The sequence below is a fragment of the Vanessa cardui genome, chromosome 2 (assembly GCF_905220365.1).
Source record: "Vanessa cardui chromosome 2, ilVanCard2.1, whole genome shotgun sequence".
NCBI classification, from domain to species: Eukaryota; Metazoa; Arthropoda; class Insecta; order Lepidoptera; family Nymphalidae; genus Vanessa; species Vanessa cardui.
The window spans coordinates 8,415,839-8,443,137 of record NC_061124.1 but is presented as its reverse complement, the minus strand read 5'-3'; the positions used below and the strand labels follow the sequence as shown (position 1 = coordinate 8,443,137).

General features: G+C 35.1%; 3 protein-coding genes across 3 annotated transcripts in view; 2 read left to right on the top strand and 1 right to left on the bottom strand.

Annotated features, from left to right (window-relative positions):
* The first annotated feature begins 314 nt into the window (after positions 1–314).
* Positions 315–7,007, top strand: LOC124539250 (zinc finger protein 845-like). The gene is made up of 3 exons (XM_047116565.1): positions 315–466; positions 1,831–1,949; positions 3,229–7,007. Exons 2-3 carry the CDS (start codon positions 1,838–1,840, stop codon positions 6,609–6,611), a joined length of 3,495 nt encoding a protein of 1,164 aa, XP_046972521.1. The 5' UTR covers positions 315–466; positions 1,831–1,837; the 3' UTR covers positions 6,612–7,007.
* A 1,122-nt stretch (positions 7,008–8,129) lies between these two features.
* LOC124539066 (exostosin-3) lies at positions 8,130–20,580 on the top strand. The gene is made up of 10 exons (XM_047116391.1): positions 8,130–8,483; positions 9,860–9,985; positions 10,062–10,573; positions 10,651–10,956; positions 11,027–12,038; positions 12,651–12,853; positions 14,209–14,310; positions 15,098–15,272; positions 17,529–17,633; positions 20,025–20,580. Exons 1-10 carry the CDS (start codon positions 8,364–8,366, stop codon positions 20,127–20,129), a joined length of 2,766 nt encoding a protein of 921 aa, XP_046972347.1. The 5' UTR covers positions 8,130–8,363; the 3' UTR covers positions 20,130–20,580.
* Positions 20,581–22,661: 2,081 nt separating this feature from the next.
* LOC124536879 (aquaporin AQPAe.a) overlaps positions 22,662–27,299 on the bottom strand; it is a 43,732-nt gene continuing 39,094 nt past the window's right edge. The window contains exons 6-7 of the mRNA XM_047113533.1: positions 25,635–25,760; positions 22,662–23,718 (exon numbers count right to left, since the gene is read on the bottom strand). Coding sequence (XP_046969489.1) covers positions 23,680–23,718; positions 25,635–25,760 — 165 coding nt within the window. The 3' untranslated portion in view covers positions 22,662–23,679. The remainder of the gene's footprint in view (positions 23,719–25,634; positions 25,761–27,299) is intronic.

The window sequence follows — 27,299 nt, the reverse complement described above, 5'->3', positions numbered from 1 at the left end:
AATAGTGGTGAAGACTAGTTAATTTTAATATAATAAGCGGATACTTAATATTGTATCAAGTGATAAATTAATATACTGAAATAATTAAATGTTACGTAAGTAGTTTTATTACAGTATCATTATTAGTTTGTGTTTTTTGTCGAAATTTTATTTTATTATTATTTAATTTTAAAAATTATAATTTCAATAACATGGTTAACTTTTACGTTTATTTAATATTTTTACTTTCCGATTAACATTTTATTTGATAATTGTATGAATTGGTCACGGTCAACAGAATATTATTGGTGCTTTGTTTTTATTTTTTATCTATAATCTAATATCTGTTATTTCCTGCTAAGGCTGCTATTACCTACCTTAGAAAATGACTTTTATTTACATATTTGTATTTCCAAAATAAGTTAGTTTTTTAGGAAAATTCATCTCTAAAGTTGATTTTTCTGGAGAGTGGAAAGAAAAATCTAAGGTACAAATAAAAATCGCAAAAGTTTAATGTGTATTTATTTTTTGGGACACAATTGTGTACCTAATTTTTAGAAATAATGTTTTAAATGTTATTATGATCCTAAATTTTGACTATAAACAATCATTATTTACACATTTTTATTGAAATAAAATTTGCGGACGGCTAATGGGCCACCTAGCCAATGGTTACCGGTGTCGATAGATATCGGCGCTGTAAAAGATATTGCCCATTCCTTGAGAACTAAGATATTATATCCCTTTGGTTCACTCACCTCTTAAATGGGAACACTACTATACTGAATTTTGTATTTTGATGGTAGAATATCTGTGTGGGTAAATTCAGAATTACTCATCGGTTATGTATTAAAAAAAGTCAGAATATATATTGATTATTTAGCATTCAGCTTAATAGTTTGAAATATTAATTTAAAAGTACATATAGATTAAACAATACAGGACAAATATAATAATAACATTGGGCATTATATAATTTATATTTTTGTTTGCTACATTTAAAGTATAAATATTTGATTTTATATTTTAAACATAGTAGTAGTGTTTTCACAACTTAAATTGACTTATTATTTTGAGTTTATTCTAATTATCAATTTTCTAATTATCTTTGTAATGGACTAATTAAATAGAAAAATAAATTTCATGAAATTACTTTTAATTAGGTAATTCTTATTAAGAATAAAATAAACATAATTAAATTCTGTTTTTAATTATTATTAATTAAGCATTATGATAAGATCTAATCAAATTCACTTTAATTTAGATATTTTCTTCGTCTAAAGCTGAAGTCACCTTCAGAATTTCATTAAGAGAGTGGCTAAAATAAAATATGAATTTTGACAATTATGTAAACAATTTATAATACAATTTAAATCACCCTGAGACTTATCAATAGTGTCTTAAATATTAAGAACATTTTTTAAAATAAAAATAAATATTGTTATCAAAATATTGGTGTTTTATCAACAACATTAATTTTACTTATCCTTAAATCATATCAAGTAAATTTGCCTACAAATTATTTTTGTTCTTAGCCTGCTCAAGAACTTCTTAATTAGTTATTGATTAGAGAATTAAATGTACATATTAACCTTTTTTGGCATTGATGTCCGCTCAGCACAGCTTATTGTGAGCCCCTCTATGTTCAGTGCCTTTGTACTATTGTGTTCTCACACAATAGTAATGGTTAAGTCCATTTCAAAATACCTTGCTGCCTGGTATGGCCAAGGGTGGTGATTTTTAGCAGATGTTGGCTAAAGCCGAAGATGGAGACTTAGTCAGATACTATGAATTTTGTGTGTAAAATATTCAAATAACAGATATTTAAAAATCTATATTGTTTTTATTCAGGTACAAGATGGCAGATGATATTGATATAGAGGAGCATGATGTTATGGAAAATCCAATGATAAAACAGATTTTTCCAGATTTATCCATACTTAAAAAAGAAATATTAGATTATGATGATGGTATGTATTTAATTATTAATTTAATAATAAATGCTAAAGGATTTAATTGATTTATTTTGTAAAAATAAATAAATTATAGTTTTTTCATGGAAGAAAGACTTAATGGAAATAATTATATCACAGATATCAAACAGGAGAAAAAATAGTTTACAAAAATCATGTGTTGTTTATGTAAAACATACTATGTGATTCAAATAAGAATAGAGTGATTTTAAAAATAATATATATCTCGGAAAACAAAAAGAAAAAGATAGAAGACTTGTTGCTATAGGTATGGTGAGCAAAACAAATATTTTTGTATAAATATTTATTTACAAAACATCAATAAAGATTTTTTAGGCTTCTAGCTATTCTGCTAATTTCTGCATCGTTTTCGAAACAGTTATCATTATCATTACTGCTGCTTTAAGTAATTTTACGCATGCAATGTCATGTTTAAATGTTGGTGTAGCTCATACTTTCGATTAATCCAAATTTTAGTTTCAATATGAATTTCGTCGCTCTGATTTGGAATTAAAAATACCTGCAAATTTTGTTTTCAAGGTCGAATAATGAGTTATTGTAACTTATTTTCCAAAATGTGTAAATCGAAAAATCCTTATAAAAATCTAAATCCGTTGACATTCAATTGGTCGAGTTGGGGAGGGTTACTACACGGGACTTCTGCAGCTGCATCTTGCTTGTTTGCTCTGGTGCCTATACTTCGTTCCAGCTGTTGGGCTCTCCATCGTGCGTTTTGATTTACAATAAATGTGTGGGAAGAACACAAAAAGGAATCAAGTTTGACCAATTCAGATCTATGACCTATCGCATTATATGAGCATTACCGCATATGGTCTACACTAATATTAAAATGAACAAAATATGTGAATCTTTTCTCGTTCTGAAACTTTAATAGGAAAAAAAAATCTTCCAAGTTCCAAGTATTTATTACAATAGTCAACAGAACATCTAAATAATGTTAATAGATTTGACCTTATAAATGAGAGCATTTTACTAAACTTCAAAATAGGATGTGTCGTAAGTAATTAAAACAATTAAGAAAAAAATATGTTACGAAAATATTTTTTTGCTAACCATATTTTTCTAGTACCATCAACAGGATGAGGTGATTGTATTCTTTGCAATTCTCATATTATTTTGGATTGCATTATACAAAATATATGTCAAGTAATAAAATATATATAATGTATAAATATAAATTGAAATTTATTAACACTAAAAAGGTTATACAAGTAAGTTTACATTTTATTATTTTACTTGAAAATTGTTTTTACAGATATTCAACATGAATTGAAGTCTTTTTACACATCAGAAAATAAATTGTACAGAAATATAAATAAGAATAAACTCACAGGAAAATTTTCGAAAACAAGAAGAACTAAACCAAAAAATAATATATCACCTAAAAAAATTAAAATGCAATTAATATCAGAAGTTCGAATTCATTTGAAAAATATTAGGCCTGAACTATTAAGAAGCAAAAAATTCTGCAAAATATGCCTAATACTTTTTTCTAAAACAGAAAGCTTTAGTGATCATCAATTGTCGTATCATTATGATATAGACGATGGAAAAGACACGTCTCATAAACAATACAATTCACAAAGTAGCATTGGAAAACGAAAAGAATGTCAAGTATATATGAACACAGATAATGTAGGAAAACATCAAAGCAATACAGATCTTGTAAGAAATATGAATGAAAAGAAGCTTGAAAAACCAAATAGGATTAATGAAGTTGATGTAATGGTTGAACTGAATGACCCTAAAGATAAAAGTAATGATAGCAATTTTGCTAAAGCATGCTTTCATTGTAGTGTCGTATTTCCATCTCGACAATCCTTAATAGATCACTTGTATGAAATACTAAATAATAAGAACAGTAAATCACAAATCACACAACACACAAGTGAAAGAGATATCATTCGGAAAAATTATGAAATTTTACAAAGTGCAAAAGATCATCAGAAAGTAAATAAAGAAGGCGATTTACAAACGAGTAATTTATACTGTTGCCCAATCTGCTCATACTATTTCAATGTGAAAAAGTTCTACGTGGGACATTTATTGATTAAACATAAATTGAGTAAAAAAGTTCCAATAAAATCCGTGGATTTCAGTTCGAAATGTAAATTTTGTGACTTAAATTATAACGATGTTCTATCATATAACACGCATTTACGTAAAAGTCATAGAAATGAAATGATAAAAAAATATAACAATGAATTGTTTTTGATTAAAAATAAAGATTTTCAGAAATCAACAAACAGTAGAAAACCAAAGAGTATTAATAAAAGTTCACAAAATATGAATGATAAATTACTTATGAATGGAGTCAATGAAGTTTGTATATTGGCTTCAAAAGTATTTCTTTTTAAATGCGTTAATTGTGAGATACATTTTTTAACGCCTGATTCTGCTAAAAACCATTCTGAGTGCGTAGTATCTAACAACTGGAAATGCTTAAAATGTCAAAATAGTTTTAAACGAAACGAAAAAAATCTCCATATGAAACAACACAGTTATTCTAATTACTTTAGTGTGGTAGAAGTAAATGGTGACGGTCAAGATGAAATGTATCCATGTCATAAAAGTGATGAGGATATTAAGAAAGATAACTGTACAAATCACCTGCCTAGTAGCGAATCTCAAACCTCAATTCCAATAAGGAAATATACTACGCATTATTACTTTTGCTCTGCTTGTAAATCTTACCTACCAATACACGGTAACGTCGAAATTCATCGTAAATTGAATTGTGTTAATATTAAAAAGTACTTTTGCGAGTTCTGTGGTCTCATGTTTAGTGGAAGACTTTTAACGGTACATAGAAAGTTACACCTGAAATATAATTCGAAATTGCAAGATTTTACATTTTACAATTTAAGTTCCAAACAAATATTACCTATAAAACCTAGTTTTCCAAAATGCATATCCTGCGAAATCCATTTCATCTATAAACATGAAGTTGACAGTCATGTATGCGAAAAAAGTATTCATTCTACATGCCCTGATTGTAAAATGAAATTCTCGGATTCAGCTTACACGTTACATGAACAGTTTCATCGTTACGAATTAAAAGAAACTGATGTTAATCTAGTCTTTAAGTTACCCGAGGTAATGGAAGATGGTCCAAAACATAATTGTGGCGATAAAATTCAATACCTTTTCACTTGTAAAAATTGTGACGTATCTATGAATGTCTATGATGAAGTTGTAGAACATTGTCATTCTCATGCTAATCTTAATAAAATAGATTTTAAAGTAGATGAGGTTAAATGTAAAATATGTAATGTCACTTTCTTTAGGTCGAGCTTTAAACAACACCAAAGTTTACATTTAATTCATACAAAGCATCAACTTAAGTATTTGTCATTTGATGTATTACATTTCAATTCAAATAATGATGAGTGGCTGGCACACTTATTTGGTTCGTTCGATAAAAATACAATAAATAAAATTATAGAAAATTCTATATACAAATATGAGAATCGAGTAAGAATGGAGATTATACAACTTGGTACAAACGCATTCACATTTTTCAAATGCAACAAATGTAAGTGCTATGTAAATAGTAGTTCTATTTACAAACACGTAGAAAGCTGCAGTATAGGCTCTGATAAATTTTATTGTAAAACATGTAATATACCATTTGCAAATGTAAATTCTAAAATTGAACATGAAAAAGATCATGCCGATTTTAGATTTGATTTGTCATCGACTACAATTGTTACTTTCAATCGAAAAGAAGATAAAGTTTATAATAAAAATATATCAAGGATAAAATATTATGTTTTATACCAATGTAGATATTGCCATGAGGCTCTTGAAGGGAAACCAAATTTCATTAGCCACAAGTGTTACTCCCACAAATGTAAAAACTGTAATATATGCGGATTACTTATCAGTGAAAAAGATTACGTTAGACATTTATATAAACATAAAGTATTGAATAGTTTCAATAGAAAGGTTATGAAAGTCGTTTTGATTGGTAATAAATTTTTAAATAAGGATGAGACGAGAGCAAATAGCCTCATGTCCAAATTTACCGGGATGGTATGCGATTATACATTTTACAAGTGTGTTAACTGTGACGTTTGCATTAGAGATCAACGTAGTACACTTCGACACTACTGTTTAATAGACGCTGCTAAGTCCAAGTGTCCTCGTTGTGGCTTGAGTTTCGATGAAGGAAAGTTCAAAGGTCATCTGAAATTGCACGATACTGATCCGGACTTTACAAAAGATACAATACTGGTTAAAGAATTTGGATGCAATAAACCAATAATCGAAGAACTTTGTGTATCTGCGAACATTAAAACAGAACCAAACGATTTTGCGAATGAAATAGTCTCCCCGAATGCCGTTGTTGAACGAACTAATGAAATAAATGACTTCATTCCATCATCAGATTTAGTATTTAAAATTTATAAATGTTTTTGCGGTCTACACTTTTTGAACGAACTAGAAATAAGCGAGCATATTAAGAAGTGTTCCGGTTTTATTAAGACTAAACAGAGTCGACAAGATTGTTTCAAGTGTGGACTTACGTTTACTCAGAGTGTTTTATTTAAACATTTATTGGAACATCATGGGGGTAAAAAGACATTTAAATATGAAATTATTGAATGTTCCAATAATTTTGTACCTGTATTCTAGCTATTCTTTTATAGAGTATTTTATAAAAATGATGAACTCTCAAGACTTTTTTTTCACTTATTTTAAGATTGTACTGGCATACTGCAAACTTTTTCATGTAAACATGTGTGTAAATAATTAAATAATAACTATTACTCTTCACGATAGTGAACTTACAACTTTATCTTTGCGAAACTATTGGTGTGTTTACAAAAACGAAATATATTTCTCTAAATGTGTGGTGGTCTGAAATAACTGTTGTGTTATGTGCAGTTAATTGAACTACCAGTGTCCATGAAATACTACAATAGAATAATAAAAAAATTATTATATAGAAATTTATACTGTAGTATGTTTTTTGTTTCGTATAGAAAATACTTTATAAATAAAACGTTCTTATCGTAACTATAGAAAAATAAATAATTTAAAAATTATATATTTAGTTTTATTTAGCTTACTGGCAAAGGAAGTGAAGTGTAGAGTCTGTTTTTATTTGGTTTAACTACAAATATTTATTCTATAGATAATTTTTTTAATGCGAACATCTGTCTTAAGAACAATTAACTCTAAATGTGTAATTAATCGGTTGATACTAATTATTATCATTTGCTCTTTATAAATATTTAAATATTAATGAATATACTATCTAATTCATTTTAGTTATTTATTTATGTCTACAGAAATTTTGTACTGTAAAGACTAATATGATGTTTGTTATCTATATTTTAGAATTTTAAAATTTGTCTAAAGCAGTAAATTGTGTCGTATATGAAACGATTTTAAACTGACTTAATAATTACGGCATTTTTAATAAAGCTCTTAAACTAATTCCTTTAAATGTCACTGAAAAACTAAAAGTTTATTATCTATTGAATAAAACATTTAATTATTATGTAAGTGTGTGTTTCAAATAAATATTGTATGTCCACTTTTTATTTAAAAATAATAATTTTTCATCCACCCGCATTGGCACAGCGTAGTGGGATGTGTTCCAAATCTTCTCCTTAAAAGTAGAGGAGGCTTTAGCCCAGCAGTGGAAAGTTTACAGGCTGTTGTTGTTGTAATAAATTAATGGTAATATGAACTACGCGCTCTGGAATGTTAATTAACAAGAATTTCGCTCGCAAAAGACATTCAGTATTCATCCTTGCGTAAGTTATCAAGAAGCTGAATATTTAGATTAATGTTAGCGGCACCTTGCTTTTTCACCTACTCATTTACCTATTCACTTTTTTTTACATATCGTTTATTTTTAAAAAATGTTAATATATAAGTTACGAGTATTCAAACTTAGAGTTACTTTGAGTATTCAAAATAGTGTACCTTTTGGTGATAGTATCACCAAGCCCAAACCTAGCTTGCATGATCAGTGACAGTGAAGTAACAGAGCCTTACACGGTACACCACTTAGTAACTTAGTGAGTGCTACAAGTCTGCCAGTCGATTGGAATTGAAAAAATCTTTGTTAAAAAAAAACAAATTGAGTTGACATGAAAGGGATCTAATATAATACAAAATTGTATGTTGAAATACCTTTGCCCTTTCGAAGAGGAAAAAATCAGACAAATAAAAAGTCGTGTTTGAATTTTGATTGACATTGACAGTCAATTATAAACCATGGCTGAGTCAAAGAGATTTTAAAATAATTCTCAAAGAAAACCTTAAATCACAGTCTTATTACCCAATAATATACAATAGCAAGTAATGTTTTCAATCATTAAAAGGATGAAGGTTTATTAATAATAAAGTGAAGTTATTCTAATAGAAATAAATATGTTTCTTCACGAAAGAATTTGCCTATGGCTAGGTCAGTTAAAACTATCTAGGGTAATTTTTATGGTATCAGTGATATTATTCGTCGTGCCTTTAGTAACACACTACTATTTGTCTAAGGTAAGTTAACTCATTGATATATTCTAGTTTTTACTAACATCTACTGCTCTAAATAAAAGATATGCTTGGTAATTATTTATATCTCTAAAAAATTAAATTAACAGTAAATGTTATTTTTTAGGAATCTGTTATTTTACATGTATTTTTTCTGTAATCAAAAATTTAAAGTTTGTTTTAATATTATTGAATTTGTTTCTTTTAAACTTTATGCATGTATATAATTATCATTTACATTTTATTCATGGATACAAGAAGAGAAATCCATTGCATGTCTAATCACATTCAGGTATTTAGATATCTTTGATCATAGAATTTCACTTAAAACACTCTCTGTTTGTTTAAAACTATTTCTAACTTAAAATTATTTCTTATTTTATAATATAATCCTAGTAGAGTAGGGATAAAGTTATACTACATATTCTAAGGTGTACGCAAGTAGCTCTGCTATGTTGAGTAATATAAAAAAAAACTGTTTATCCATATTTCTTTATAATACCTAATAACTTATTTACTATAGTAATTATGACCACTTTAATTTGTTATATAAAGATCTTTCTTTCATTAATCATCCTTTTATTTTTCTGGTCTATGAAACTCTCTTTGGAAACTTATTTTAATTAAAATGTAAAAATATAATCTTATGCAATCTATAACCTTTAATTATAAAATTGTTAAAGATGTTAAATAACTTAGATACAGTTACAGTATTGTTAGCTTCAATAGAATAAACCACTTCCAATTTCTTAAATATATTTTACTTGTGTCAATTACCTAATTGGTAAAATTGATCGATTACCTTATTCAAAAATATTAGAAGGATTATTATTAGTGGGAGTGGTGTTTTTTATTTATATGATATAGTTTGGCATAGGGCAAATGGGCGATAGTAAGTGATATCCACTGGTCATATATGATGCTGTAAGAAATGTTAACCATACCCTCCAATACCCTACCAATTTTGAGAAATAAGATGTCATTCCCCTTGTGCCTGCAGTAACACTAGTGAGTTAGCCCACTCACCATTTACAATACTAAAATTCTGAGTATTAATATCTGATGAGTGTGTACCTACCCAGACAAGGCTGAACGAAGTCCTACCACCAAATAAATGATTTATGTTTATTTTGGAATATATCCTGCATAACATAGAGATTTATTTTAAATATTATTTTTAAAATATGCTGTAATATTTAATTGTGACAAGCAGGTCCTGTAATAATATACATGCAGTTTTGTATAAAATAAATTTATATTTAAATTTCTATGCATGGTAGGCATTAGTAGGTATTGGTTGTAAAATGTAATAGTAGTTCTATAAGGTAATAAGCAGTTTTTTAATGAAAATAAATATTTTTAACTGTAATATTTTCTTGTAGTATGAATCAACATCCATGTCATTGGGTTCGAATAGCATGCGACACACTTTGGAAGCCCTCGGCGATTTGTCTACGATGAATGTAGTTGATCTTAAGATAAGAATTGAAGAAATGTTGAGAATAAAGGTATTACAGTTTTCTGTTATATTTGGAGACTTTTGGGTATAAATCTAAAATCTAGTAAAAATATGGAACTTTTCAGGCTTCGGTATCAACTGAGTTGAGAGAATTGGAAGAACGACGAGGAAAATTACAAAAAGAAGCCGCAGCAGCGAGCGCTAAAGCGGACAGCGTCAAGGCTGAGTACGCGCGGGCAACGGCCGAACTGCAAAGACTGCGCGTCTCAGCTGACCAGGCGCGCCTCGCGCAGTTGGAAGCAATACGACGGGATTCCCCTGAACTTGCCCCTCCTACACAAATTCTTCCCGCGAAGCCTCCGCCGATTCTGCCGCCTATCAGCTTAAGTTCCGAAGGGCATTGTCGTATGCATTCCTGCTTTGATCATTCACGTTGTTCCTTAACGTCCGGTTTTCCAATATATTTCTATGATCCTGATATCCATAACCCGCTCGCTGGCGCTGAGGTTGATGGATTTCTGAAAACAACTTTACGTCAAACACTTACCTACAATTCACATCTAACGCAAAACCCAAACGAGGCGTGTGTTTATCTCGTTCTTGTGGGAGAAGGTTTTCCTCTCGACAAAAGTCCCTCGTGAGTTTTTTTTTTACATTACCTACTTCAATTGTAAATGTATTTGATGTTATAAATGTTAAAATGTTATGTTTTAGTTCTACGGCAGACACATTTAAGCTGCTGTTGAATGAGACGGCTATTAAAAGCTTACCATACTGGGGAGGAGATGGTCGTAACCATGTTTTGCTAAACTTGGCGCGTCGTGAGTTGTCCGTTGGGTCCGGAGATGCATTCCACACCGCGTCGACGGGGAGAGCGATGATCGCTCAATCCACGTTTACCTTACAACAGTTTCGACCGGGCTTCGATATCGTAATGCCGCCGGCTCTCGGGCCCCCCGGAGGAGACGTCTGGGCGGACTGCGCTCCTCTAGCGCCAGCGAGACGTAAATACATACTGAGGTAATAATATCTTTATGAAGTATCGAATTCGAAGAGTATGGTTTAGTATGTATTCATAAGCATCGTTCAGTTTTCAGGGCTCACAGACGCCAGCACCGTCGGGAATGGATAAAGACGATGATAGAAATCTAATCGAATCTCTCCAAAAGGCAGCGAAATCAGCGCCATCTTCGGATGTATTTTTCTTACAGTTTGAGTGCGATCCGCCCATAGAGAGGCGAGCGGTTATACCGATAGGGGACTGGGCGCTCTGCGGTACTGATCGCTCGCGACGAGCCATTTTACGCGATTCCACATTTGGTTTGATACTTGCTCCAGCTGATAGTAATTACGCTAGCACAGCGCTTTTGCAAGCGAGATTATATGAGGCGCTACGATCGGGTGCTATTCCGGTTGTCCTCGGTGGGGACCGGATTCGTCTTCCGTACGACGAGGTACTAGATTGGAGAAGAGCGACTATTTTATTGCCGAAGGCTCGTGTAACCGAGTTGCATTTCCTCCTCCGAGCGCTGTCTGATGCAGATTTGTTGGCGTTTCGGAGACAGGGCCGCGTATTGTGGGAGCGGTATTTGAGTTCGGTGCAATCGAGTATGGATTCGTTACTTGCGACGATAAGGATGCGCTTGAACATACCGGCCCGCCCGGCGACAGCAATTACGGGTTCACCTGCGTTCAACGACTCGTACTATCCGCCGAAACTGGAGCCGCCCGCCGTGGACACTGAGCCGGAAGAAACTCTCGGACCGCTAGAAGCGCCTTACCCCAGTCCAGCATATCGGCGGAACTATTCGCTGTCTCTGCTACATGGATATGAGTTGTGGAACGAATGGGGCGAACCGTTTGCTCTGTACCCACAGCTGCCATGGGACCCCCCAGTGACGTCCGAAGCTAGGTTCATGGGTTCAGCGGCCGGGTTCAGACCCATCGGCGCCGGCGCAGGTGGTTCCGGCAAGGAGTTCAGCGAGGCTCTGGGCGGCGATCGGGCACGAGAACAGTTTACAATAGTCATTTTGACTTATGAACGGGAAGCAGTTCTAGCTGCGGCTTTAGCGAGATTACGGGGCTTACCGTATTTGAATAAGGTAATTTTATTAATTATTTATCATCAGATTTAAAACTGTTACAAAATAATTTACGAACTCTAAATAATCGATATGACAAATGCATATAGTCCAAAAATTTAAGAAAATTATTAAGGAACGCTTGTGTGCAAAAGGTACTATAAAATTAATGAGTTTATGATCGATAGCACACCTTGGGAATGAAACGATCGCCTCCTGGCTATTTCATCTCATATTAAATTGTTTAAATAATATATGAGACAAATAAAAAAAAGAAAACCCGCTGAGTTTCTTTCGCCGGTTCTTCTCAGGTCAGGGTATTTTCTTTTCCGAACCGGTGGTAGTGTTTCAATTGACCATCAATAAGAAAGTGTAATGCTTCTATATTGAATAAAGTTATTTGAGTTTGAGTTTGAAATAATTTATTTTAATACTGGGCAAAGGAGCCTTTTGTTCTTAACTTTTTACCCGAATTTGATCACAAGAAATATAAGAATCATATAGGTTTGTGCCGTAAAATTGTTCATAAACGGAAACGTATTCCACTAATTTATTTATTTAGACTAAGTTTCTCTCCCATATGGGTGATACGATTCGAAATTCAAAATGAAAGCGAGGTGTGGTCGGGCGTAGGTTGTGGTTGTGTGGAACGGCGCGCACGCTCCGGCGGCGTCGCAGGCGTGGCCGGAGGCGGGCGCGCCCGTGGCCGTGGTGCGCGCGCCGCGCAACTCGCTCAACAACCGCTTCCTGCCCTACCACGTCATCGACACCGAGGCCGTGCTCTGCGTCGACGACGACGCGCATCTGCGACACGACGAAATCGTCTTCGCATTCAGGTACCTGGAACTGGCAGCCGGGCTGGCTAATGGGCCACCTTAGTACACCGTCGCTCATAGAGTAAGGCGCTCAGGTAAGAACCTGGGACTGGAATCCGAGCTGGCTAATGGGCCACCTTAGTACACCGTCGCTCATAGAGTAAGGCGCTCAGGTAAGAACCTGGGACTGGAATCCGAGCTGGCTAATGGGCCACCTTAGTACACCGTCGCTCATAGAGTAAGGCGCTCAGGTAAGAACCTGGGACTGGAATCCGAGCTGGCTAATGGGCCACCTTAGTACACCGTCGCTCATAGAGTAAGGCGCTCAGGTAAGAACCTGGGACTGGAATCCGAGCTGGCTAATGGGCCACCTTAGTACACCGTCGCTCATAGAGTAAGGCGCTCAGGTAAGAACCTGGGACTGGAATCCGAGCTGGCTAATGGGCCACCTTAGTACACCGTCGCTCATAGAGTAAGGCGCTCAGGTAAGAACCTGGGACTGGAATCCGAGCTGGCTAAAGGAGCATCTCTGTACATCGTCGCCCATAGAGTGAGGCACGGTAAGGTGTTAAATATTCCTTGTTTATCAGCCACTTGTTGATAAATAAAGAAAATTAATAGCGACCCACCATGGCTTTGCACTTGTGCAATAATGATACTAAAATACTACAGAATTGATCTGTGTACCGCATCACATCTTCTAAAATTATCAGTATATTTTACTATATTGTCTATGTATTTAAATAAAACTAGTTATAACGGATTTGAATCGCGTATATTAATTGTTTTTGTAATCCCGACGTTTCGAGCACTTTGCAGCGTTCGTAATATTAAAGACCTAAGCATACATAGACAGATAGTGGTAAGCGATATTGTTTTATACTATGCAATGATGATGATTGGTCATAACCCTGAACCTAGAAATGAGTAGTAATGTGTCTTGTGAAAATTACACCGGCCCACTCGCCCAACACGGAAATAAAAAAATACAAATTAGTTGCTTAGTGGTCGATTATCTGACGAGTCTATTGCGCGTGGTAAGGTTTGAACTATGTTATATTGAACCATTTACAACACAGACGTATTTTGTAATTGTATTTCTAAATTAATAGTAATATAGGACTAGCATTATGATTTCGGAGTTTATGTTGCTGAACAATTAAGAGTAAATTTTTTATATTGATTTCTTAGCTTTTAATGTTTTTTCACATATTTTTGGAAATCTTGTCAAATAGCGTAAAAGAACCGTAACAGTGAAACTAAATTGGCATGCGTTTGTATTAGACTCTTTGATGCAATCGTTCAGGCGACTAGTAGCGATTCGAGGGAGTTTGAACCTTTTCCCCCCTTTATTCATTAAAATATTTAATTTCCAGAGTATGGCGGGAACATCGAGATCGCATCGTCGGCTTTCCTGGGAGATATCACGCCTGGGATCTTAATTTCAATAATGGCTTCCTTTACAATTCAAACTACAGGTAAAATATATTACGTGTATCTACAATTAAAAAAGGTTGATTAGTCTTAATTGCGTCGATCTATTGGTCCTCAGCTGAATTCGTGGCATTTGCAATGCCGCGTAATTTCTTCTGTACAGCTGGCTGCTTGACCCAAAAATCATAGTATTGCTCTTCTTTCCTTAGTCATAGGTTCGCATTGTTTTTAATGGAGAATGTGGCAGGCAAAATATACACGTGGTGTAAACGACCTTTTGACGACCTCCCTGGTCGAGTGGTGTGTACACCGGTTTTCATGGGTACGCCACTCCGAGGTCCCGGGTTCGATTCCCGGTCGAGTCGATGTAGAGTACCATAAGTTTTCTATGTTGTCTTGGGTCTTGTGATACCTTCGTTACTTCTGATTTTCCATAGCACAAGTGCTTTAGCTACTTACATTGGGATCAAAAAAAAAAGTTCAAAAATATTTTTTTGTTTGAATTTCCATGCCTCTTAAAGCACAAATATAATGCGCAGCAGACTCCTCATCCCTGAGTACTGAACGTCTCATGCAACAACGACATGTTCAGCCTGTAAATGTCCCACTGCAGAATAAAGACCTCCTCTCCCTTTGAGGATAAGGTTAGGAGCATATTCCACCACGCTGCTCCAATTCGAGTTGCTAGATTTACATGTGGCACCATTTTGTCAGACACATGACGGTTTCCTCACGATGTTTTCTTTCACTGCTGAGCACCTGAAGTCCTGAACATTCAGTGGTGCTTAGTGCTGGGTTCGAACCCACAGTCATCGGTTGTGTCGCTTGCAGCTGCGAGCTAAGCATGGTGCTGACGGGCGCGGCGTTCGTGCACCGCTACTACCTGTGGGCGTACTGGCGCGCGCTGCCGCACGCCGTGCGCGACTACGTCGACGAGTACATGAACTGCGAGGACATCGCCATGAACTTCCTCGTCGCGCACCTCACCCGCAAGCCGCCCGTCAAGGTACGCCTCCAGACCAGTAGTTCCCAAACTTCCTCGTCGCGCACCTCACCCGCAAGCCGCCCGTCAAGGTACGCCTCCAGACCAGTAGTTCCCAAACTTCCTCGTCGCGCACCTCACCCGCAAGCCGCCCGTCAAGGTACGCCTCCAGACCAGTAGTTCCCAAACTTCCTCGTCGCGCACCTCACCCGCAAGCCGCCCGTCAAGGTACGCCTCTAGACCAGTAGTTCCCAAACTTCCTCGTCGCGCACCTCACCCGCAAGCCGCCCGTCAAGGTACGCCTCCAGACCAGTAGCTCCCAAACTTCCTCGTCGCGCACCTCACCCGCAAGCCGCCCGTCAAGGTACGCTTCCAGACCAGTAGCTCCCAAACTTCCTTTTCGCGCACCTCACCCGCAAGCCGCCCGTCAAGGTACGCCTCCAGACCTGTAATTCCCAAACTTCCTCGTCGCGCACCTCATCCGCAAGCCGCCCGTCAAGGTACGCTTCCAGACCAGTAGCTCCCAAACTTCCTTTTCGCGCACCTCACCCGCAAGCCGCCCGTCAAGGTACGCCTCCAGACCTGTAATTCCCAAACTTCCTCGTCGCGCACCTCACCCGCAAGCCGCCCGTCAAGGTACGCCTCTAGACCTGTAATTCCCAAACTTCCTCGTCGCGCACCTCACCCGCAAGCCGCCCGTCAAGGTACGCCTCTAGACCTGTAATTCCCAAACTTCCTCGTCGCGCACCTCACCCGCAAGCCGCCCGTCAAGGTACGCCTCCAGACCTGTAATTCCCAAACTTCCTCGTCGCGCACCTCACCCGCAAGCCGCCCGTCAAGGTAACGACGAATATCAAGCCTAGACCAGTAGTTCCCAAACTTATTTTTCTTTTTTTTTTCGTCCAGCATTACAAGCGTCTACAAAACCCGATCTCTTTAAATGACAGTTATAAAAAAGTGACAAAAACGCGAGCTGGTTCCGAGAAGCGTTCGACGCTGTTAACATTATCTTAATGCGACGAAAAAATCATTTTTGATATCGTGTTTTATTTTGTATGACAATTATAACGAACTCAATCAATGTTATTTTCATTTGATGGCGACGTAAATATTCTTAAATATTCTATTTATTTATTTTTTATTTTATGGTATAGGTTGGCGGGCGAGCATATGGCCCACCTGATGGTAAGTGGTCACCATCACCCATAGACAATGACGCTGTAAGAAATATTAACTATTCCTTACATCGTCAATGTGCCACCAACCTTGGGAACTAAGATGTCATGTCCCTTGTGCCTGTAGTTACACTGGCTCACTGACCATTCAAAGCGGAACACAACAATACTGAGTACTGTTATTTGGCGGTAGAATAACTGATGAGTGGGTGGTACCTGCCCAGACGGGTTTGCACAAAGCCCTACCACCAAGTTGTCTTGTGGACCACTTTCAAAATTTTATTTTTTTCGGTGACACCCTGCTGCTACATTTCTACCATATTCTTAAAGTTGCGAAAAAATAAAAATTGTGTCATTTCTGAGTTCTATCACTATATTTCGATAGGTAAAATACCACTTTGGGAATCACTGCTCTAGGGTCTAATCTCAGGAAGTATGAATTGGTCGCAAATGCAGTGCAAAGCAATTGTAGTGAAGTAAATAGATTTTTATTTTGTATACTTTTAATCAATATATATGTCTTTGTACAATCTGTCAGTAGTGTATAATGAAGGAGAGTTAGCAAATCGCATGGAGTATTAAATTCTAAGGCTTGTTTATTTTTCCTTTTTCTAGTGGAATTGCGTATGCTTATACGATTATTTGGAGATATTCTATGCATAGTAAGTTATCGAAGAGCGGAGATGTCCCAGTGGTTAGAACGCGTGCATCTTAACCGATGATTGCGGGTTCAAACCCAGGCAAGCACCACTATATATATGTGCTTAATTTGTGTATATAATTCATCTCATGCTAGACGGTGAAGGAAAACATCGTTAATAAACCTGCATGTGTCTAATTTCATCGAAATTCTGCCACATGTGCATTCCACCAACCCGCATTGGAACAGCGTGGTGGAATATGTTTCAAACCCTCTTCTTAATGGAAGAGGAGGCCTTATCTCAGCAGTGGGAAATTTACAGGCTGTTACTTTACTTTTTACTTTACTATGTAATTCTAAGGCTTGTTTATTTTTCCTTTTCCGAGTGGAATTGCGTATGCTCATACGATTATTTGGAGATATTCTATGCATAGTAAGTTATCGATGTGGTTTCACGTGACGCAGGTGACGTCACGCTGGACTTTCCGCTGCCCGGGCTGCCCCGTCACGCTGTCCGCTGACGAAACGCATTTCCATGAAAGGCATAAATGTATACAGTTTTTCTCACAGGTAAGTTTATCCCTTTCAAGTCTGCAAAATAATTGTATCTTTAAACAATACCATTTAACAATATGTTAAAACTATTTTTTTGTATCACAAGAGATCTCATTATATTCATCAACATGTATATTCTTATAGAAGATTAGTCGCGTAGGAGTTATAGAATAGGTCTTCAGTCGTATTTGATCTGAGTTTTCTTTTTTATTATTTATTTACGCTATAGGTTGGCGAACGAGCATATGGGCCACCTGATGGTAAGTGGTCACCACCGCCCATAGATAGACAATGGCGCTGTAAGAAATATTAACCATTCTTTACATCGCAAATGCGCCACCAACCTTGGGAACTAAGATGTTATGTTCCTTGTGCCTGTAGTTACACTGGCTCACTCAACTTTCAGACTGAAACGCAACAGTACTGAGTACTGTTGTTTGACGGTAGAATGTCTGATGGGGTGGTACCTAACCAGACGGGTTTATACAAAGTCTTACCACCAAAAAAACTGCGATGTTCTTTGACGTGCTTTCCGAGGCATGTATTGTAACACCTTATTCGAACTACTTATTTTTAATGAGAGTGAAATGTAGTGAGAAGTTGTTAAAAGACAAACCCAATAGATTTTATTGGTCCGACTCATGGACATCGGGATCTCCTATAAGCTGGGTACTAATTTGACCAAAGAGGTACCTTTGTTATGCCTATTGATTTGTTACTCTTATACGCTTTTGTTAATATACAGATATGAGATAACATCACATACATTACTCTGATCCCAATGTAAGTAGCTAAAGCACTTGTGTTATGGAAATCAGAAGTAACGACGGTACCACAAACACCCAGACCCAAGACAATATAGAGAACTAATGATAATCTATATCGACTCGGCCGGGAATCGAACCCGGGACCTCGGAGTGGTATACCCATGAGAACCGGTGTACACACCACTCGACCATGGAGGATAGTACATGATGGGAGGAGGATACATGTAAATAATTACACATGATGCAACCTTTTTAATCATATATTATTTTGTTTTTTTTTGATTATATACTTTTTCGATTCTTATAATAGGTTGGGGAAAAAGTTTCTTCGTATTTTATATGAAAATTCAAAAAGTTTTTTTTATAGTTTATTTACATTTGACTAAAGTATGTAGGTGCCATTTTGTTCCATAACTTTTTGCCATCTTGTTGGTAGTGACATGATCCCATTGCTGTAAAAATTTTGGGGCTTCTGATCGAAAAACTGCGACAAGTGGTTTTGGCAGTCCTCTCGTGATGTTAACCTGACACTGCCTAAGGAATTCTGCAGAGACCGAAACAAATAAAAATCTGTAGGTGCAAGGTCAGGACTATACGGCGGATGCATTAATACCTCCCAGCCAAACTCTCGTAATTTTTGTTGAGTGGCTAAAGATGTGTGAGGTCTAGCGTTGTCATGGTGAAAAACCACACCCCTTCTGTTGATCAATTCTGGCCGCTTTCTCTCAATTTCTTGCTTCAATCTCATCAATTGTTCGCAATACAGTTCTGAATCGATGGTCCTGCCGGGCGGTAACAGCTCATAATGAATGATGCCCTTCTAATCCCACCATACACACAGCATTACCTTGTTGCGAGTTAATCCGGGTTTTGCCACAGTCTGTGAAGCTTGACCGGCCTTTGACCACGATCTTTTTCGCACGTTCTTATCGTATGTGATCCACTTTTCATCACCAGTTATCAGCTTCTTCAAAAATGGTTCGGTTTCATTACGTCGTAATAAAGAATCACAAATGAGTACACGGTTCATTAGGTTTCTTTCAGTGCGTTCATGAGGTACCCATATATCGAGCTTTTTTGTGTACCCAGCTTTATTCAAATGAGTCAAAACCGTTTCGTGGTCAATTGCCAGTTCTTCAGCTACATCGTAACTACTAATATGCCGATCTTGCTCCACTTTTTCAAAAATGGCACCAATTTTGTCCGTAACAGGGCGACCAGAGCGAGATGCATCTTTGATATCAAAATTTCCGGCTTGAAAACGCTTAAACCAAACTTGCGCTACTCTCACAGATACTGCATTAGGTCCATAAACATCACAAATTTTTTTCGCGGCTTGAGTTGCATTTTTACCTTTTTTATAGTAAAATTTTAAAATGTATCGAATTTCTTCTTTAGATTCACTCATTTTAACAACAACAAAAACAATTGAAAAACACACAAATTCCTAATTTGAATTTGGAAGTGCCTTCTTTAAAATTAAAACTTTTTAATGATACCAAAACCAGCCAGATACAAATGGTATAGCCAATGATATTTTATTACAAGTTCATACATACTATATGCGAAAAGACTTTTTCCCCAACCTAATACTATATTGGTTAGTTTATTTTTTTTATACAATTGTTATTTGTTTTAGGTGATGGGCTACACACCTCTTCTATCGACGCAGTATCGCGCTGATTCCGTGCTATTCAAAACGAGAATACCTCACGATAAACAGAAGTGTTTTAAATTTATATAATTTACATAAATTTAAATTATCATTTTTATTTAAATTTAATTTATAATTTTATACAGGTTTTTTTTATCAATTAGAATCAGGTGTAAAGGTCGCTTTTTACAAGTCCGATGATACATATATTTTTTACATAATATCATAAGTTCATATAATTTATACGAAGTAATATATAGCATTTTTCTTAGGTTAAATGTTACTTGGAACAAATTCGAATGAATTTGTATGATGAGGTTTTATTATATTGAATTTTACGATATTTAATTTTATTGCATAATGTAGTTTTTTTGAAAATTTTTGTTGTTTTTTACAGTTTTTTATTAAAAACATAATCAAAATAATGTATATATTGTACAGCTTTATATTAAGGGAATATGCACAGTTATGTAATAATAGGTATTCTATGAAATCTCAGTATAATCATATGTATACATGTAATGAATTGCTTTTCAATTTTTGTGTTAATTTCATTTTATTTTGTAAAAATAAATTTGGAGGAAATAATTATATTGCAATGAATGTCCAGTATTAGTAACACATTATTCATATACTGTGAGTAAAGTAAGTGCCCACGAATGGCCCACAGCTGGGTAAAGGTTTTGTATGTATTTAAACATGCCACTCCAATTTTTGACTACAACATGGATTAAAAATGAAAATGAAAAAAATGAAGTACATGAAAAGACTGGTTATTTCCGCGTCTTCTATCCGTTAAGACATTATAACTTGCAGTACATTTAATATACTAGTTAATCGATATATTTTTATATTAAAAAGTTACAATTACAGAGAGTAAATAATCTTTATATTTTTACGTAACAATTCATAACATTTTTTTAATGTTGACATAAAGCGTCGCGATAGGAATGATTTTTTTTTTTATTTCTGATTGATGTTTTAAACGCGCGTGAGATGATATGGCGCTAATGTATTTAAATATAAACAAAAATAATATTTGACTATGTTAATGAAATGGTGACTATTTGTTGAAGTATAACATCTTTGGACGCGACGAAACGTGCGCTCGTCAAGTAAAGTCGCGTTAGAACTAGCGCGCACTGGTAACTTTTGTCACGGTGCCTATTTCGTCACTCTTGTCAAGTCCGTGAATATATACAGATGTAGAAACAAATATCACGTCGTAACGTGCGCGCACCTCCATAAATATTCATGGACTCGACAAAAGTGACGAAACAGTCACCGTGACAAAAGTTACCAGTGCGCGCTAGTTCTTAAGCGCCACGTTTGTACGTACCGATGAATGAATCGTTTCTGACTTCGGTCCGAGTAACTTGTAAAATAACACCAACAACAACAGCCTGTAAATTTCCCACTGCTGGGCTAAGGCCTCCTCTCTCTTTGAGAAGGTGTGGAACATATTCCACCGCGCTCTTCCAATACGGAATCCGGATCCAATGCGGAATACACATGTGACAAAATTTCTATGAAATTAGACACATGCAGGGTTCCTCACAATGTTTTCCTTCACCGCCGAGCACGAGATGAATTATAAACTCAAATTAAGCACATAAATATTGAATGGTGCTTGTCTAGATTTGAACCCGCATTCATCGGTTAAGATGCACGCGTTATTACCGCTGGGCTATCTTGGCTCTGTAAAATAAATTAAACATGAATTGACGTATGCACTAGAAGTGTTATTAGCTGGTACGCATTTGTTAGTCAGATAAAAGATTTTCTTTTTGTAAATTAGAGCAATAAAGAGTTTTAACTTTGTCTAGTGAATCTGTAAGACTGACTCGTTAATGTCTTATGTACTTTAGTCTTAACTTGTAAGTATATGATTTGTCCAAAGAGGTTCTGCATATATGTAATTGACTTTGTGTTTGTTGGTGATCTGATGCACACAATCTTTAAATTTTGACAGGCTAATGTTGCTATCTCTTTCTGACGTGTGAGTTTGTAAAGGATAGCTAGTGTTTTAGTTCATAAATTTCGAGATTGTGAAGATCAGTAGCTGTACCAGTGTGCGTTTTTGTATTATGTTGATTCTAATATAAATTTAAAGTATAACTTTTTTATTTTCTAATGTCGATCCTAAAACCCAATCTTACTTAATTATATTGTGACAATTTTAAACACACCATTGAATGTTTTATTTTGTACATTTCCATATTATTAAAATTACCTTTAAATAAAAATATTGTCTTTTTTTGCAAATTAAATTGAAGTTGTTACACAATAAATTTGATATTTGAAAAATAAGCCACATTTGTTTGCAACCTAGGCTTTATTTGGTGTACATTTAGTTTGACTGTTTTGGTTAACTTCTTATAAATACAACAAAAATAAGATAAGAAATAAAAATAACCACCAAGGCGCGTTACTGGATGCAAATACATTAGTATGAGTGAACAACGTGTGTACATGTCTTTGTGTGCGTGCGTAGACTAATGTAACAGATTATATTTGTTAACGCAAGCCCATAATTTAAAATGTCGGGGTGCGGTTTATGAATGATGAGATTTTCACCATCAATTTATTTACTAATGATTGGGGTACAAATGACAATGCAAATGAAGTAAAATACATTTATTAATTAATATAATTATTACAACTTATTCTAGGACATAATTATTGACACAATTCTTCGTCTCAATGCAGTGTTTTAATGATAACATGCAAGAGTATTTTATAACTTAGTTTAATTTAATAATATAGTGTACGTATGACATCGGTGGTGTTTTAAGTGTCTATGGAACACAAAAAACAATTTTTTTTTTCATAGGAAACAGAAACTATTAATGAGAACAAACATTTTTTTTTTGTACAATAAGTGCAAAATCAAAAATGGAATTTTTCAACAAATTGTATAATGAATGATTACTTATTCGTTCAAAATTTAGAATTCATAATTTTGATATATTTGTATAATTTATAAATAAATAAAAAATTAATACTAATATAAATTACAGTGAATAATTTAGTATTAAATTTAATCTAATATATTTTTTATAACAGTGATACTCACGCACAAATGTAAATATTTTGATTACAAATTTCAAAAGATCGTGATATAATTCAAGCCATGTGTTATCAATTAAGTAACTTATGAAATAATGGTGGCAGTAAAGTTTTAACTTTGATCGATTTCGAAGAGCACACAAATAAAAACATTTTTGTATAAATTATTTATATAAAAATATTTTTATCACAAATATTCGCTCACAGCGAAACACTAAACCTATATCGAGATTGCTTTGTAATAGAAGTAATTGTACATACATCTCTATAGTTATACAAAAGGTTTGACATTTGTGTATAATTTAAAATTTACTCGCAGGTATACTGTAAGATAACATATGTCAAAAAATCTTAGCAATTATACATGATACTAGCCGTATTATTGTATAATAAGTACTAAAGTTCGAATGTATATTCTTTGATTGCTAAACCGTTCTTGATTACATTTTCGATCAGTAATCACTTGTTTGGGGGGAACTGTTCATACGTATCTGTGGAGGTGCGCGGGGCGGGTGTCGCGGGGGACGGAGAGGGGCGAGGGGGGGCGCGGGCCACGCCGCGGCCGCCGCTCTCAGGCCATGTCGTCGTTCTTGCCGTCGAGGCGCTTCAGCTGAAACGCACAATATCAGTTACACCTACGAAAATATTAATATTTTTTTGTTCACTGTACTAAAAAAAACTGTATTCTTTGTGTAAAATAAAGAAATCAAAATCAAAATCAAAGTATACTTTATTCAAGTGGGCTTTTACAAGCACTTTTGAATCGTCATTTAACAATTAAGTGAAGCTACCACCGGTTCGGAAAGTAGATTCTACCGAGAAGAACCGGCAAGAAACTCAGTAGTTACTCTTTTTCAACATTTGAAAAAATACAGTCATGTTAGTTGATTTTTAAGTTAATACAATTATTAAATTAATATATCCTGCCTGGAAGTCAACAGGTATTAATTCCACGCTTTTTTATCATCTACAAAATCTTGTATCGAATAATACGCCTTTTCACCAATGTATTTTTTATAAACGATTTAAATTTACGAGACGGCAAAGTTAAAAATGTCTGTGGAATTTTATTATAGAAATGGATACCTTGTCCCAAGAAAGATTTATTGACTTTGCGGAGTCGGAAACTTGGCGTTATAAGCTTATCCTTACTTCTAGTGCATATATAGCGCACACTGAGGCGGGCCGCAACGCATAACAAAAATTCTCCTGAATCAGGTTCCTACATTTTGTATGGGCTATCGCACACCTCAGGCTGGCCGCAACGGGCCGCATCGCAACGCATTGGCGCATCGCAGCCAGGCGTATTTCTGCGGCGATGTTATGCGTTGCAATGCGGCCCGACTCAGTGTGCGTTAGCAGATGCAACAAGTAGACGGCTGAATGAGTGCTGTTCGTGAATTACCAAACAGAAACCGAATCATCAACCAGAACTATCCATCTTCTTAGATTGCCAAAACCTGACTGATTATAAGATATTGGGTTGCGGTGCGGCCCGATGCGCCTGCTATATGCTTTGGCGCAATTTTGCAATGCGATGCGTTGAGGCCCGCCGCGGCCATAGTTTGCGCGAGCCTTAAGGATAGTACGACACAACTTAGATGTAGCCTCGGCAGAATTCGTAAAACCGATCACATCCAATTAATTACGCCATCCCAAATTATCAATATTTATTTCTTATGTGAATATGATCTTTACACAAACGAAATAGCGTGTAATATCATCAGACCTAATATATTCGTCAATTTGATACGTCGATTTGCTCTCTCGGGTTGTACTGACGCGAGAATCTATAGCGATGAATAGCGTCGAATGGCGCGATAGGGAGCTATTTCTATTGGTTGTGTAAATTGGCAGTAATCGGTTTTACGAATTTTGCCGATGCTACATCTAAGTTGTGTCGTACTTATACGTGTCTGTTATGTATATAGTATTTAAATTATGTGCTATTTTTATAACTATCATACAAGCTTACGGTTTGTTCGACTGTCCACGCCGACGGCGCGGGGCGTCCAGAGTGCTTGCGGATAAACATTCATATACAATACCGAAATTACGATTTTATTTTCTTAATTAAAAATTAAAGAAAAAGACTATTTTTTAACATATTTATATATTATATTACAATTTAAATCCTTTATATCTTAAATTATTTTTTGTTTAAAATCGTGCTAATATTGATTATTTTTAAATACAAATATACCAAATAAAAATTGTCATAGTAAATATCAATGATATTCTAATAAACAGATATTAAACAACAGAAAAAAGTGTGCCGCGCCGGGGACCGTTTATTTTAGTTTAATTTTACATTTCGTTAAAAGTAAAAAGGATACCTTGATAAAAACCATAACTAAAAGGGATAACTAGATGTTTTAATTACACAAAACGTTTTCTAGTCTTCACTTTTTGCGCGTTAATAACATATCTGTTTACTAAAACATCATTGGTAAATATCATACAAAACCTTATGGAATAAGTTGAAACAAAATCAAAGTACAGTTAGTATCACAGCGTAGTGGTTACCTCTTTCTCGTCGGCGGCGACGGGTCGGTAGCGCGGGGAGGGGGCGTCCGTCGGCGGGGCTGAGAAACCGTGCACGTACAGTAGCGCCGCCGCCACGCCGCCCGCCACCGGGCCTGCCCAGTACACCTGGACCGATACCACCGACCACCACTTAGTATTTTACACACGAAGAACCAAGCTAGGGCTTAGATGACATACGAGATTTCACTAGCTAAATTTGTTATGTAAGATTCATCTCCTGAAATATTAGGTAAACCCGTTGTAATCCAGCCACATGGGTGCATATCTATGTACCAGGAATGGGTAGTAAGCTCAACGCTCTCTCATAATCATATTTTAAAAATACTACATATTATAAAGTCTCCCGGCTGCGTTTGTCTGTATGTTCGCGATGAATTCCAAAACTAATGAACGGATTATCATGAGGTTTTCACTAATACACAGAGCGATTCATAAGGAATGTTTAGGTATATAATTTATGAAGGATTTTGTGTAAATAAGGTGAAATAGAAATTGTTAAACATGTCTGAAAAAATCCGCTAGGGAGTTTTCATTTCAATGCTAAATATATTTCAATATATTTAATAAAACAACAAAAATGTATAAATAACAGTTAAAATATAAAAAGAAAGCCCTATGTCCATCTGTACGAAGCCGGGACGGGCCGCTAGTAGGTACAATACATATAACTGCTTACAATATATCAAACAGCGGGATCAGACTGCACTACTATGAAATATACTGAGTAACAACACTATGTTTTAATAATAATTCAATATTATTAATTAAATATAATAATTTAAGTAAGTACTTATAATATCCGCAAGTTGCAATAAACTAGGCTTTGATGACGTAATACCTTTTAACTAGTGAAACCTAGATATATCACGTAGTTACTCTAACATTTAATTAAAGTATTATGTATTGTGGTGTGCGAACAAGGGCAAACTAATATACCTTTCAACAATACAATAAATGTACATTAGTTTATAAGTTATTTATATTTAGTTTTAGTTAAGTTAAGATAAACCTTTGGCATAATAAATTTGTACCTTTGATTAAAATAATACGTGGATAGGAATTATAACTATAGTTTATGAGTAAAAAGTATTTTACTTAAAACTATGAACTAAAAAGCAGTAAGCATTATTAAGTTAACTCTCGTGTAAGAAACTAAGCAAATATTATTTTTTTCATGAACGAGTTGGTTCGGACAAGGATTATAATAATCGTTTAAATAGAGTTGGATATCTGGTGCGGGAGTATTTCGTAAGCGTTATCGGGATTAAATATTCATCAAATGACACTGATAAGTTTGAACGATCTGTCAATATACCAAAATGATATTAATATTTGTAACTCAAAATGGAAATCTCTCTTATAAATTTAGTAATATCTAAAATAAAAAAATTTACCAATATCAACTGTCATGCAATTTAAAAGAATGATAATAAATTTTGTTTTATTGTGTATCAAAAATCCTAGATTGCTCAGTGGTCAGAACGCGTGCATCCTTACCGATGATTGATGGGTTTGACCCAGGCAAGTACCACTAAATATTCATGTGCTTATTTTATGTTTTAAATTAATCTTGTGCTCGGCAGTGAAGGAAAACATAGTGAGGAAACCTGCATGTGACTACTTTCAACTTAATACTGCCACACT

Excerpts from the sequence above, each read along its gene's own strand:
- LOC124539250 (XM_047116565.1), top strand. The coding sequence starts at position 1,838 with ATGGCAGATGATATTGATATAGAGGAGCATGATGTTATGGAAAATCCA. Across the intron at positions 1,950-3,228 it reads AATATTAGATTATGATGATG|ATATTCAACATGAATTGAAG; the intron begins GTATGTATTTAA and ends TTGTTTTTACAG.
- LOC124539066 (XM_047116391.1), top strand. The coding sequence starts at position 8,364 with ATGTTTCTTCACGAAAGAATTTGCCTATGGCTAGGTCAGTTAAAACTA. Across the intron at positions 12,854-14,208 it reads GAAATCGTCTTCGCATTCAG|AGTATGGCGGGAACATCGAG; the intron begins GTACCTGGAACT and ends TTTAATTTCCAG. Across the intron at positions 17,634-20,024 it reads GTATACAGTTTTTCTCACAG|GTGATGGGCTACACACCTCT; the intron begins GTAAGTTTATCC and ends TATTTGTTTTAG.